Below are 15073 nucleotides of genomic sequence, written 5' to 3'. Positions count from 1 at the left end.
ATCAGATTGAAAGCGTTCGCTCGTCACGCCGAAGACCTGGGTTTGATTCCCCACATGGGTACCATGTGTGAAGCCCATGTCTGGTGTGCCCCACCGTGATATTGCTGGAATATTGCTGAAAGCGGCGTAAAACCATACTCACACACTCACTCACTCACTTTCTTGAGGGGGCGGTGGGGTAGCCTAGTGGTTAAAGTATTCGCTCGCCTCGCTGAAGACCCGGGTTTGATTCCCCACATGGGTACAATGTTTGAAGTCCATTTCTGGTGTCCCCCGCCGTGATATTGCTGGAATATTGCTGAAAGCACCGTTAAACTAAACTCACTCTCTACTGTCGGATTGACCAACTTGCTGTAACTTTGACCATATGAACATAATGTTTGACAATGCCAGGTTATATTGATAGTCTCTTGCCTCTCTTGACACAGGCGTTGACCTGAAGAAGGACATTCTGACTTGCCCCATTCCCTATGGAGGTTTCCTTCTGTTCAACAATGCGATTCCACACAGGAGGTATGTATATGGTCAAGGTGACCTCACAGCTTACTTTACCCTGCTTATATTCCAGGATTCTATACTTGGCATTGTGGACAACTATTGGTTTCTGTCTTGGTTTTCTTCACAGTTTACAGATTCACTGTCTGTATATACAACATGTGAATTGAAGATGAAACATACTGAAGTTGTTCCCACAGTCATTAGCGGCAGGGCAGGGCAGGGCAGGGCAGGGCAGGGCAGGGCAGGGCAGGGCAGGGCAGGGGCAGGGCAGGGCAGGGCAGGGCAGGGCAGGGCAGGGCAGGGCAGGGCAGGGCAGGGCAGGGCAGGGCAGGGCAGGGCAGGGCAGGGCAGAAAATATCAATAATCCTGAGTGTACAGATAAAAACACTCAGAGCTCGAAAATTCCACTCGTCCGCTCGTATTGATGAGTAAAATTTGTTTTGGGCAACTGAATTTGCTCGTCGTAGAGGACGAGTATGTTTTCTGACCCAACTATTTTTCAAAACAAAACGTTTTGACATCTTCATTCCCGATGAGCAGTATGTTCAAATTCCCAGAAAACTACACGCAATGTTTAGGCCTTGATGTGCGTTTGGTATCCATTTTTAACAGATATCATGCAGCATGGGTTTGTAACCTAAATGCTTCGAATATCATGATTGGCTGCTATTAATAAACTGACCAATGAGAAAAATCATCTCAACATGAATGTTACTACTGTCAAATCAGAATAAGCTTTATAGTAGGGAATTCCCTGCTTCTTATTACCAATTGTTTGTCGTAGTGAACTTTTCTTTTGGGTGATGATTTGTTTTTATTATTATACATAGGTAATTTGCAGGTTAGATAAAATGCTTGATATATTTTGCGATGTACACTTTTACCATGTAACTAAAATTAGATTAAACAAAGGTTTTGTACAGAAGACAAAGTAAGTAATGTTTATTGTAGTTTTATTCCAAACAAACATTTTGAAATAAAATAATTCAAATTTACATTCATTGTGTTGCATGATCTATAGGGCAAGTACAATTTTAGAAGGATGACTGGAAAGTTCATATTACTTGCCCCGCAATTTTTCAAGCCCTGACACTTCATCACAAATACATGCTTGCTAAAATGTGACTTTCTAGATTGATAAACTAGATACAATACTAAAATCATTCGCTCAATACTATGAGGTTGTAAAAAGGATGAGGGGTGGTGAGGAAGCCTAGTGGTTAAAGCGTTTGCTCATCATGCTGAAGACCAGGTTTGATTCTCCACATGGGTACTATGTGTGAAGTCCATTTCCCTGCCGTGATATTGCTGGAATATTGCTAAAAGTGATGTCAAATTAAACTCACTCACTCACTCAACCACCAAACTACTCCCTCACTCACTCTGTTTCTAGTCTTCCGAATCTGTCCCAAGACATCCGATGGAGTTTAGATCTCAGATGGCAGCGACCAGACAAACCAGTTGGCTTCTATGGGATCAAGGACAGCATTCTAATGAGGTCATCGGCAGACTCTGATCATGTGATCAACTGGGATCCGTTTGACGAGGTGGACAGGCATGAGAAAGCTAAAGCAGAAGCTCCGAAAATAAATCCAGTAAGTTTAAGAATGAGGATTTTCTTTAAAGATTGCCATCGGAAGAAGTTGAACCTATACATGTTCAAATTGTCCTTCCCTTAGGTCTTGGTTTGTGCTAAGTTGGATTTGGTGGTCAGGTTGTGAGACTAGACTAATTGCATGACAATTACTTATGCTTTAGGCTTTGAATTTTCTGGTTCTGACCTGGGTATTTACATACCTCGAGATATAGCTGGAATATTTTGGTGGATTCCGGTGTTATACAACAAACTCACCTTCTAGCATCTTGTGACCCGTGAAGTAGCCCATTCTTGTTGTAAGAGGTGACTAACGGATCGGGTCGTCAGGCTCGCTGACTTGGTTCACACATGTCATCATATTCCAATTGCGTAGATCGATGCTCGTGCTGTTGATCACTGGATCGTCTGGTCCAGACTCGATCATTTACAGACTGCCTCCATTAAGCTGGAATATTGCTGAGTGTGGCGTGAAACTATACTCACTCACTCACTCTAGAATCTTGTATGTCATGTGATGAATATCAAACCAGTCAGACATTTCAGATTGCTTTTATTATGGATCCCACTTTTTATCTTTCAGGAATCGGTTTCGTTGCCACTGTTAATAGTTTCTTGACCATTTTTTATATAATTGACAACTTTTATCAAAATGAGGTATTTAAGATGTGACCACTTAACTCAGCTTTCTAATAGTGACATATTTTTAAACTTATCCCATCTCACGACTTGCACCTCTCTCTCTTGCTTCGACTTTTAGTGGAACGACTGTAAACTGTTTTCCATAGGCCTCCTTGTCCATTCGCCCTTGCACTCCATGCTGCTCTCCTTAATTAGCTTCCTAGTTCCTAATAAAGCTTGCAGCATGCTCCACTAATTGCCCACATGACTACCTTGAATGATCATTCTCTTTCTTGTCGCACGACTGTGTGGACGTGCTGTATATTAGGGACATTATTTCACCCTAACTTCATGGGGAAAACTGATAATCAGTCAAGGAAAAGGAAAGTTTGTGCTCAATGCAAGACAAATTATTTGTCCCTCGACCCTCACCTGTCTTTCAGTGACTGTATTGGACAATTTAACTGAAACAAACGATGTGGCAAGTGTAATTCACTAAAAGATGAGGATTTTAAGGCCTACCTTCGTGTTTGCTCCCGGAGAATCGCCGATAGGGACAGGAAATCCACAGAATCTGGTCACACTCCCGTATAAGTTACAGCGACAGAAAATCGTACCTTCACACAAGAGAGCGACGTCTGCGGTTCAAGAGGATTTTATGGACGCTTCATCAGATTCTTACTTATCTGAGGACATTCGGCACCTATTACGTATGCATCAATCACCTCCTTCCATAGCGTCAGATCACTCGCAGGTGGTTGTGACCGACAATTCTTCGTTGCCTGTCCCATCTACACTACCAGGGGACCTTAGATCGACACTATCATCGTCCAGATCATCGGTACATATCCCCTCGACTGTCTCAGTTTGTTTGGAGCCTGGCCAACCGCGTTCAACCAGCCAACTGTCTCCCCACAGTTCATTGAACCGGACAGAGCTGGCACTGAATGGATCCAGATCACAACTACGAATCAGATCACCGCACCGATCTAGGTCACCTAACCGATCCAGGTCACAACATCGAAGTAGATCGCCAGACCGATCCAGATCACCAAATCAAGCCAGATCGCAACTGCAAACCAGATCACCTGTTCGATCCAGATCACCTTATAGATCCAGATCACAATCACAGGTTCCAGTTAGTGCATCGAATCGATCCAGATCACTGTACAAATGCAGATCATCTTACCAACCCAGGTCACCTATACGATCTAGATCACCTTACAGAGCCATTGACCAATCGGGATCACAGTACAGATCCACATCTCATGGCCGATCCTATTCATATGGTTGAACCAGAGCTCCAATCAGAACCAGATCACCAACTAGAACTACAGCGACCCGGACTAGTTCTTCATATCATACCGGATCACCTAGCCATACTAGGGAATCCAGATCACCGGCTTACCAACCTACTTCGGTACTTACCACGTCGAGATCTCGATACAGTTCCTCTGACTGACGTTCGGGTGATCATTGCTCTGATACCACTAATAGGCCTACAGTCTCTTACGATGTTCCGTCTACACGCTCTGAGAATCCTTCGACTCACTCTAGGATCATCGCTGAGTCATGGGAACCTGATAAAAATTCCACTCCTACAGCGACTTCGGATCTAAATATGATGATAAGGGCCATAACCTCAGCCTGGAACCAAATACAGCCGTCTACTCCAGCCCATCCGGCTCCGGTAGCTCCTGGCTCTTCATCTGGTCCACCTCCTGAGATTGATCCAGTCCAAATAGCCATGCCTGCATCTCCCGCTCACTCTGAGTTATCTACCCCTGGGGGTAGCTTTGCAGCAGTTGTGACACCTCAGGTACTCCTTTGGATTGTTGAGAAGCTCCAACTTCCCTTGAGTACTTCAGCAGATGACCTGGATCACTCTTATACTCTTAGGATCCGGGATTGGTTTACCATCACCCTACCACCTCGACCTTGTATTCTGAATTATCCAGTACACTAAATGATGGTTTCAAGAGCCTGAAATGAATTAAGGACGGACTCTCTGCTCCCAGATATAATCCTTCTACCTCTCATGTCCACGGCCTGACAAAAATCTCTACAGCTCGAACAGTTGATGAGGATATTGGAACCCTGTGTGGCAAACGAGCAGCTTTGCCCTACCTTATTGACGACCGAGAGTTGGCTCACATGGATTCAGCCATGAGAAAGACCTTGCCATCTATTAGTTGCGTGATTGCAGCAGTCGATGCTGTTAACACTGCTCTGGAGCGTACTTACTCTCATCAAGACGCTTACATCCGAGGATGCATGACTTTAGCTCTGGACCAGTTCCAAATTATCCTGGATCAGTTGTCTCATTTTTTGGGCTACAGTCTTGCTGTTTGCCGACGTGGATCCCTTAACATCTCTTCATGGGAGGAGTGATTTAAAACAGAACTGTTTCGCCAGCCTTGGTTTACTGACTCCCTCTTCAATGGTAGTATCCAAGAAGTATCTAATAAAGTTGATAAAGGAACCCACTTTCAAGTCTCGATTGAACTGTTAAAGATACAGAAGTCACAGCTCCAGGACTCATTTAAACAGCGTCGAACTGCACAGTTCACCCCTACCAATCCGGATTTACACAATCTTTTTCGTGGCGCATCCACTCAAGGCCGTGGCAGAGGAAACAGATCTGGACGTGGTGGTTCCTCCCATCGCCAGTCCCCAGTCGTTCCGCTTTACAACACTCCGGTAGGCGGGAGATTGCAGATCTTCGCCCCGAATTGGACCATCCTCAAAGATCCGTACGTCACCAACCTGCTACTTCACAGCTATCAGCTACCCGTTTTTGGAAGTCCACCTCTGACGTCGCATCCGGCTCATCGCTCATATTCTGTGGACCCGCTTCAGACTCTGCAATCCACAATAGGTACGCTATTAGACAAATTCGCGATAGAGCTCCTAGGTCCATTGCCCATCACTCCAGGATTCTACTCCCTCATCTTCTTGGTTCAAAAGAAAAATTCCAACAAACTCGGGCTCATCTTCAATATGAAGTTGTTCAATGCCCGATTTCACTTCAGGATGGTGTCGATCAACCTTTATGCACCATCCTAAAGGAGGGAGACTTCCTCATCAGCCTAGATCTTCAGGATGCTTATCTTCCGATACACCACCGGAATCACTACCACTGGAACTTCCAGACTTTTACCCAATTACCAAGCCCATAACGAGTGTTCCACTTTCGATCATCTTCAAGCCTTTGCATCCAGGCTCAACATCCTATCAGATATTTCAGCCAGCTACAGTTCACCACCACGCTGCATCTGTTGAACATCGCAAAATCGGAACTATAGTTTTGCATGTGGACCCGTTTTTTTGTAAATATCTCTTCATCCAATGACCCAATCGATCTCAAACTGTGCAAGTGGATGTTTTGTCAGACAACCTAATCACATTGTAAATCACCGATTTTATGCATTTGTATTAGAGAACCTGTCTATGTAACTGTCAACAAAATAAACAGCAGACCGCAGACTGCTTGCAGAGGGAGGGAGCCAATGACCTGTAAATACGCAGTTGGGTTGGGTCATAAAGGTGAAAAACCGGGTCCACATGCACCTCACTTCAGGATGGTGTCGACTCGAACGGAATGTTTGCCGGAGTCTCTATGATGCCCTTTTGCACTGACTTCATCATCAACCTGTGGTTTATGCACCATCCTAAAGGAGGGAGGACTTCCATCTCATCAGCCTAGATCTTCAGGATGCTTATCTTCACGTTCCCATACATCCAGAACACTGGAAGTACTTTAAACCGTGTTCAACGGGAATCACTACCAATGGAAGCCATGAGTCACCCTCAGACCCTCAATCTACAAGTCCTACCATTTGGAATTTCCATGGCCCGCTGACTTTTATCTCTGCTACTAAGAAACTCAAGGGTACCAATTACCAAGCCCATACTCTCTGACCAGTCCGTTCAGACCTCCGCCTGGCTTCGGCCATATGTCCACTTTCAAGGGATCATCTTTGAAAGCTACATGGGTCTCCTTGGGACTTCATTGCATCCAGGCTCAACAGATTTTACACTCTGCCCTGTTAGGGCTCTACGTTTACCTTGCTGCCTTTAAGGATCATCGACGGCTATGGAAGCGCCTCTTCATACCCTTGCGTGCCACGATCCTGCGAGCCTACACCTTTGCAGGGTTGCCTCCTCCAGCCACTTCCAATCCTCATGAGACTCGTGCACTAGACTCGACGATGGCCTTCCATAGCAACTGCTCCTTGACCGCTATCATGGAAGGTTGCTTCTGGCGTTCTGATACAGTCTTCTCTTCACATTACCTGCGAGACCTGTCTGTCACTGATGTCCAGGGACTACACCAGTTCGGACCTCTTCTACTGGCTTAGCAGCTTACATCGGCCCAACAACGCAGATGAGGGACGGTTCCGCATTCAGGTTACTACTTCTTTGTATATACTGAATAAAAGTTGAACTGGATCTCAACCTTTTGTTGCCATTACAGTCATCCCTGTGCAATAACGCTCTTGTCGATACCAACCTAGATTCGGTTAAACCGCTGGGTAATCCGTGGCTCCCATAAAAAGTTGCCCAGTGAGAGAACCATATTGTAACTGATCGAAAATAGCACATCAACAAACCGCTGTTGAGCTCTGGTTAAGAGGGAGGGAGCCAGTAAACTAGTGAAATTCAGTGCGGATTGCAATTAACAGTGTTTATCGTATATATCCATGTTTTTTCAGATGCTTAAAACATGCTGGGTCTTTTTCAATAATAATTGATGAACAGCGAAACATTGTAATAACTTTATCATAAAGACATGTCGATTATCAGCCGAGTACTTACAACGTTTGCTATGATGCAACACACCGCTGCGTAATTGCGCTGGGTATACACCGCCATCCGAGAATGTATGATGTCAGAAAACACATTTTATTTGATTAAATTCACTCCCATTTTCATTCATTAAAACTGTTTACAATAACAACGGAGAAACCGTGAGTGAAATGGCATTACCTCATTCCATACAACACCCGCTTACCACATTCGTGAGGGTCCATTTTTCGCGCCTACCGCGAGAGCACCAATTTCACATTTTTCTCAGCAATCACGAACAGATTACAGCCTTGTCATCCATTGACCCCAAGACCCGCGTTATTGACTCGTTGAAGTCATATTTGACAATTAATTGCCAACATTTTGTTTTTACAATCAAAGTGGCACATACCGCGGGAAGTCAGCGGTGACTTGTCAAACTGTCTCCTACGTAAAATGTATCCAGCCAGGTAACCCAAAGTGCTTAGCAATGCTTATTATGATGTTAAATATGTTCGTAGAAAACATGCATTATACTTATACGATAGCAATATATAAGATCTCTGTTAGAATAACTGCTTGACATATCAATTATTCTGATAATGGAATAGAAATTCTTGGATGTTATATTTTCGGATCGTTTTTAAATGAATCACCGGTACATTGGACCAAAACATCGATGTGTGCCCAGCTGATTGCTATTTCCTGCTTAGTTGAATAACAGGTAGCATGACAGGAACAACAAATGAATTATCATGTCTTGTGGTGTTTGATTGTAAGTTTCATGTACATACATCTATTTTTTATTTACAAAGTTGTTGTTTTTTTCACCTCCAACGATATGATATAGTTTTGACTGGGCACAATACACGAAATAGCAGTTTTGTTATGTCCATGGAAAATACGATTTTACTTGGCCTTTGTTCCGCGTTATGTAATCGTTACTTATAATGCGGGTGTCTAATAACGCGGGGGTCATCCATGGAACCCAAGACCCGCGTTATGGCGAGGGATGCCTGTATATGGGTTTAAGAACTACTTCACTTGGCCTCCATACCAAGGCATCGGAATACGGCCACCTAGCGTGGCCCTACGGACCTGAGGCACAATCAGTATGACGATGCAGAGGTGTTCGACATTCACGCTTACTGACCTCTACTCCACGGAGTAATTACGTCAGTGAAGTGTGACACTCCCGAATTCCAGTGGATTTCATTGCATTCTGCCTCCAAAGTTGCCGGGCACATCCTTTGACTAAGCTTAGGCAAAGGAGTGAGGGTCAATTAGATGCTGCCTGGAACTGAACGTTAAACCTTGGAGATGCCGAGTTGTGTTTCTCTTTCACCTGCCTCTGGCGGTGTCTGGGGGGCCTTCTTGAAGCAGGGGCTGGCCCGACTCTAGTCGCAAGACTTTAATTACGGGATTACCTTGTAAATCATGGCGAGGCGAGGCTTACTTGCCGAGTTCCGTCCCTTGTCTTGTACAAGGTTGCGGCCGAACACCACATTGCTCAGGAGCACCCATCTCCCTGGGAGTTGTTGTGCTTAGTAAGCCAAGGGGTTCCGGAGAACCCACTACAAGCTAGGAGTTGCATGCATGCGTAACAGGCCTCCCTTGTACGTCGCTATCTACGGTTATCATCAATCCACACAGCTCCAAGACCAGCTGTTCGCACTGTCCAGACAGAAGGGTAATCTGCGGCCCGCCGTCCAACCATGGGATAAGTGCAAGTCGTGAGATAGGATAAGTTTAAAAATTTGGAAATTTTAATATAAATTGTATATTTATATACTTATCCTATCTCATGCGATGGATGCCTGCCCGGCCTCCCCACTACGCAGATTCCAACGTTGGCTCCAAGATGAGAATGATCATTCAAGGTAGTCATGTGGGCAATTAGTGGAGCATGCTGCAAGCTTTATTAGGAACTAGGAAGCTAATTAAGGAGAGCAGCATGGAGTGCAAGGGCGAATGGACAAGGAGGCCTATGGAAAACAGTTTACAGTCGTTCCACTAAAAGTCGAAGCAAGAGAGAGAGGTGCAAGTCGTGAGATAGGATAAGTATATAAATATACAATTTATATTAAAATTTCCAATATTGTATTTCTGGAATTTCCAATTCAATTATCAGCACTTAACATACACCCAAATGGAAGTAAATGCTTCACCCACTATCAGCAGACAGTTTCAGTTAATCTATTCTAAGACCTTATTTGGTAGCAGTTTATGGAAATATTTACATCACAAATATCTATGGCAGGACTTCCTCGTGTAGCAAGGAAATGAATCAACAATATGGTGTGTGTCATTAAAGGGTGTGTGTCATTAAAGATAAAGAGTTTCAGTATAGAGATGAAGATACTGTGTTTTCGAACACTGTGGTAGATATTTTCACAAATATCACATTCAGATTTAATGTGGATGTCAGGTCAGCAGAGGTAGTTATTTGGGATTTGAAACCTCTGATTGACCAAGTAGAATATGCTTCATGTTTGTGCTACAGTTTCTGTATGCATGCATGCAGGTGGGAACTCATTCTGCCCTTTACGCTCTTTTAGTTCAGAGTTGGTCCCTTAGTCATGCCAGAAAACTGTGATCATGGGTTCGAATTTGAATTGCCATGATTGTAGGTTTCTTAGCTTAATTCACGGGCCCCCTTCTACATTATTATGAGAGTCTGTGTCTCTGTGATATAAGTGGAATACTGTAACAAGTGTCAATAAGCCCCACTCACTCACTCCTTTGATATAGGGATTGAACAGCATTATTATGAATATGGGAATGCCCACTCCTTTCTGGTTAACACCTGTGTCCCATTGTCCACACACAGTAAACTGACATACTCAGGTATACATTAAGTTAAAAAAATGATAGAAACTCACTTACTTGTTTACTCACTCAGTCACCCACCCTGTCACTCACTCACCCACTCAATCCATCGCTTGCTCACTCACCCACCCACCTACTCAATCCCTCAATCACCCACCCTGTCATTCACTCACTCACTCACTCACCCAAACACACAAACCCACTCACTCACTCACTCACCCACCCTGTCCCTCACTCACTCACCCACTCACTCACACACTCACTCACCCACCCTGTCCCTCACTCACTCACCCACCCACTCAGTCACTCACTCACTCACCCACCCTGTCCCTCACTCACTCACTCACTCACTCACTCACTCACTCACCCACCCTGTCCCTCACTCACTCACTCACCAAATCCTTATATATCATACATACATGTTTTATTGTTGTGGCAGGTTGCCGAGGAGGAGGAGTTCGACCTGACCATCCAGGGACCGTGGATGAAGAAGTGGGCCGTCGTCCACATGAACCAGCATACTGACAGGCTGTTAAAGGCCGAGGAAGCCACTTCTTGGCATAAGGCATAGTAACCACAGCAACTGGTTTCCTGACATAAATTGGGATATTTTTAGAACCTTGAGCTGATGGTATATGATATTCCTTTTACAATAGGCTTGATCTTATCTCACCTTCAAGATGTTATTCATGGATTTTCAGAAATCTCAATGTAATGTTCCATAGATCCCTGTGTAGTTGTAAAATCCAAGGTGGATATTAGAAAACCAGGATTCTGTATCTTTTCTTGTGAAGGCCCAAGATTTTAGAACACCTAGATTATGAAGTAGATTTTCTAGGCAGTGGTAATCTGTTTCAATATTGTTGACACGATACGTCGAGCACTTGTTTGTGTTGTGCGTGTGTCACACTGATGTGTTAAGACAAATAATGTATGTCAAATTCTCAGATGTCTCCACATCATATTAACAATGCACTTACACAAATGAAACAAGGAAATGATGCTACAACAGCTGCAGGGTCATCGTGACCCGACACAAACTTACCCGTGTTGCCTTGAAGAATCCTGAACACCTATGCACTTCATTGTTCAATTCCATGTTTCTTGATCCATCATTGCAAATTTACATAAATGAGGAAGAACATTCTGCTCGACAGTTTCAGAAATGAAAAGAAATAATGAAAATGTTGCTGTGGGAAGGTACAGCTTTAGTATTCACTTGATCAGGTCAAGCTGAAAAGCTGTAAGCAACCTTTTTCATTGAGGATTTTTTTGCTTACTTTAGTTATCAGACTAAAACTTAAAAGCAACGGTATGTTAAAAGTAAACTAAGTGAAAATGGACTTATGAAGGTGAATGGGAAGCCTGTGTTAAAACTGACTGTACAAGTTTCATTGGTCTTTAACTGTCCTTGAAACATATACCCATACTGTTCTACTTAGATGTGGCGTCAATAACCCTATGCAAACAGTGCATCAAGGCATATGCATCTGATTACATGTGGGCTTCGTGGAGGGAAGTTAGTGTTTTGTATAAATCGGGTTAAAACTATTGGTGATGGATGAATCAGAATGTGTCTCAGATGATATTTGGAGGAACCAATCTTGAGTTACCTGAGGCAGGGGGTTGAGAAAAACGTGGCCTGAATACAACAAAACCATTGTAACATGTGAAGCTGGTATTGTGTATTGTCTTTATGCAGCTGGCACACAAAAAGAAATAAATAAATAAAACTTTGAAAGGAAAAAAGCTGTGATGCAAGGAAATGCATACCTCTAGACTGGTGGAATAAACCATCACCAGGAATGATGGTTTGGTGACTTTCATGTTACTATGTGGCAGTGTAGTTATGTATATGTACTTATTAAAGCGTGTTTAAGATAAAAGGTTGTGAAGATGAAATGATTGGCGCTTAAAAGGGCGAGATGTAAATGTGCAGTCAGTACGTAATCCAGATACAGTCAAATGCCGATGAGTCGAATCTCATAGCAATTTTGGAACTGAGAAAATTATTCGTGCCAATTTTTGATATACTGTGAAGCGTAAGATATCAATCCTAGTGGTATCGTCATGATTAACAGTTTTCCAGATAAGCGAATCATGGTGACAAGGAGTCATGTGATGTTACACGCGAAACAGGTATCAGGGACCTCTAGGCCGCTGCAATTGGTGTACAGAATTTACTACTGAGAGTACCAGAGTCTTAGGATCTTAGAATCAGCCTTAAGAGCTTTGGACTAAGGTTTTCTGAGTAAATGATTCAACAGCTATGAGCCACAGTTTGTGTGGAAAGCAGTATGTGCAATAAGGTGCCTCCATTTTGTTACGACTAATATAACACATTGTTATTTCCATATGGGTGCTGCCAATTTGTACACTCATCAAGGGAGACAACCCAGGAAAAATATATTTGACCGTAGGCAAGAAATAAAACTGTAAGAATGTATTCGTTAAAGCCATTTGAGGGTTTGAAGCTCAATATACATATTTGTGAACACTTTATTGTTAAAAAATCTTTTGATAATTATATTTGGAATAAATTCTTGATTTTTCTATATGTTGTGTTGTGTTATGTATTTCTCGACAAATGGAACATAGGTGGTCCAACTTTTGAGCCCCCTGGTGTCTTCTGGCATTGGTAGAATGCTGTGATTGTCTGTTACCCATACCGTCATCAAAGACCATTACTTCAGGCTTTCGTCCCACAGCAATGACACGCCATGATAACTAAACTGGTGGAAGCTGGGTTCAACCCCAGGATAAAAATATACTTATCTACGAGTGAATGTTGTATATTGCACTGATCCAAATTGAAATTATGAGCAACCATCGACGCTGTCAGGGTATTTGACATACTATTAAATATCAGTCGTCATGTCTTCTTGAACCATTAAGTCGACTGACTGTATAAACCTTATGGGGCGGTGGGGTAGCCTAGTTGTTAACGCCGTTCGCTCTTTAGGCCAAAGACCCGGGTTCGATTCCCCACATGGTTAAATGTGTGGAGCCATTTCTGGTTTCTCCCGCTGTGATATTGCTGGAATATTGCAAAACGCGGCTTAAAACCTAATTCATTCACTGTCGAGTGGAAAGTGGAAAGTGACTGTTCATTTTGGTTGAGGGGCGGTGGGTAGCCTAATGGTTAAAGCGTTCGCTCTTCATGCTTAAGACACGGGTTTGATTCCCCACGTGGGTACAATGTGTGATGCACATTTCTAGTGTTCCCCGCCGTGATATTGCTGGAATATTGCTAAAAGCGGCGTATAACCTTATCACTCACTCACTCATATTGGTTGCACCGACTGCTACTTCATGGGTTAGTGCATGAGTGAGGGTTGTATCATCCTCCCGATAATAATCTATGATATCCACCAAACAATGGAAATGTCAGAAATACCTTTAGACGCGTATAGTCCGGTACCTATAGTCCTGTCAATTCTAAATGTTCCAGTCTCATCAGAATCAGATGATAGTGCTCGCTGCCTCTAGATGGTTAAACGGGTATATTAGAGACTACATCAGAACGACCAATAAAATGAGTGAGTTTAGTTTTACGCTGTTAGTTTTACGCTGCTTTTAGCAACATTCCAGCGATATCGCGGCCGGGGACACCAGAAATGGGCGTCACACATTGTACCCATGTGGGCTAATAAAATGACAAGCGCTAAGTCGACATTAGCCAATCTGAATGCAGCTTTGCCAGTCTTTCGACTCCATTTCAGATGATTGTAGGAACATAGTTCCTCGGTTATAAAGTACCGAAAAAATAGTCCTGATGTAATAAAATCCTATTTATTCATCAACTTTGATGTCAAAGATTTTAGAAAATCATTGATAACTCACACATAATTATGGGTTATTAAACAGATAAATTGATCGTTTATCTTCAAACGTGTCCATGCGTGTTTTTGTTCACTGATTATGTTGTGATTTTAATTGATTACATTGTAGTCCAGTGTTTAGGACTTTTTTTCCGGTACTTATTTTCCGAGGACTTTCTTCCGCTCACCTTTCAGATTACCTTTGGAAATAATTTGACGGTTCTAGATTCAATATTTTGAAATTGTACAAAAGAATAATATCGCGTGTGCCTATAGATGTCTGAGAGTTTATGTCATAAAATCCTGCGGCTGATCGAAAGTCTTCCGTTTCAAATGGTTGCTTGACCAGTCACCACTTGTGGCAACATCTGTAATCACCATATTACCACTTCTGTGATCGACCCTGTGACTACTTCCTTGACCGACCCTGAAGACAAGCTCGATGATCATGTCTGTGATCAACCCTGTGACCATCCCTGTGATCACGACTCTCACTACCCCTGTTACCACCTCAGTGACCATCCCTGACACGACGTTAGTGGCCGACGACTGTTGACCATGACCCCTGACTCGATGTTGACACGACGTTAGTGGTGGCCACGACTGTGACCATCCCTGACACGACGTTAGTGGCCACGACTGTGACCATCCCTGACTCGACTGTGTTAGTGGCCACGAGTGGCCATCCCGACTGTGACCATCCTGACGTTAGTGACCTGACCGATCCCACGACGTTAGTGGCCACGACTGTGACCATCCCTGACACGACGTTAGTGGCCACGACTGTGACCATCCCTGACACGACGTTAGTGGCCACGACTGTGACCATCCCTGACACGACGTTAGTGGCCACGACTGTGACCATCCCTGACACGACGTTAGTGGCCACGACTGTACGTGTGACCGACTGTGACCATCCCTG

The 15073-nt window shown here is 43.6% G+C and overlaps 1 protein-coding gene across 3 annotated transcripts in view; it reads left to right on the top strand.

Moving 5' to 3' along the window:
- Positions 1-12885, top strand: part of LOC124276114 (probable alpha-ketoglutarate-dependent hypophosphite dioxygenase) — a 30416-nt gene extending 17531 nt beyond the window's left edge. For all 3 annotated transcript variants that reach the window (XM_046711774.1, XM_046711773.1, XM_046711772.1), the window contains exons 8-10: positions 429-513; positions 1892-2093; positions 10770-12885. In XM_046711774.1, coding sequence (XP_046567730.1) covers positions 429-513; positions 1892-2093; positions 10770-10901 — 419 coding nt within the window. In that variant the 3' untranslated portion in view covers positions 10902-12885. The remainder of the gene's footprint in view (positions 1-428; positions 514-1891; positions 2094-10769) is intronic.
- Positions 12886-15073: the final 2188 nt, after the last annotated feature.

The sequence above is a fragment of the Haliotis rubra genome, unplaced genomic scaffold, assembly GCF_003918875.1.
Source record: "Haliotis rubra isolate DU_JTF1 unplaced genomic scaffold, ASM391887v1 Scf206, whole genome shotgun sequence".
NCBI lineage: Eukaryota > Metazoa > Mollusca > Gastropoda > Lepetellida > Haliotidae > Haliotis > Haliotis rubra.
The sequence above is the reverse complement of the archived record's forward strand: the minus strand, read 5'-3'. Positions and strand labels throughout refer to the sequence as shown.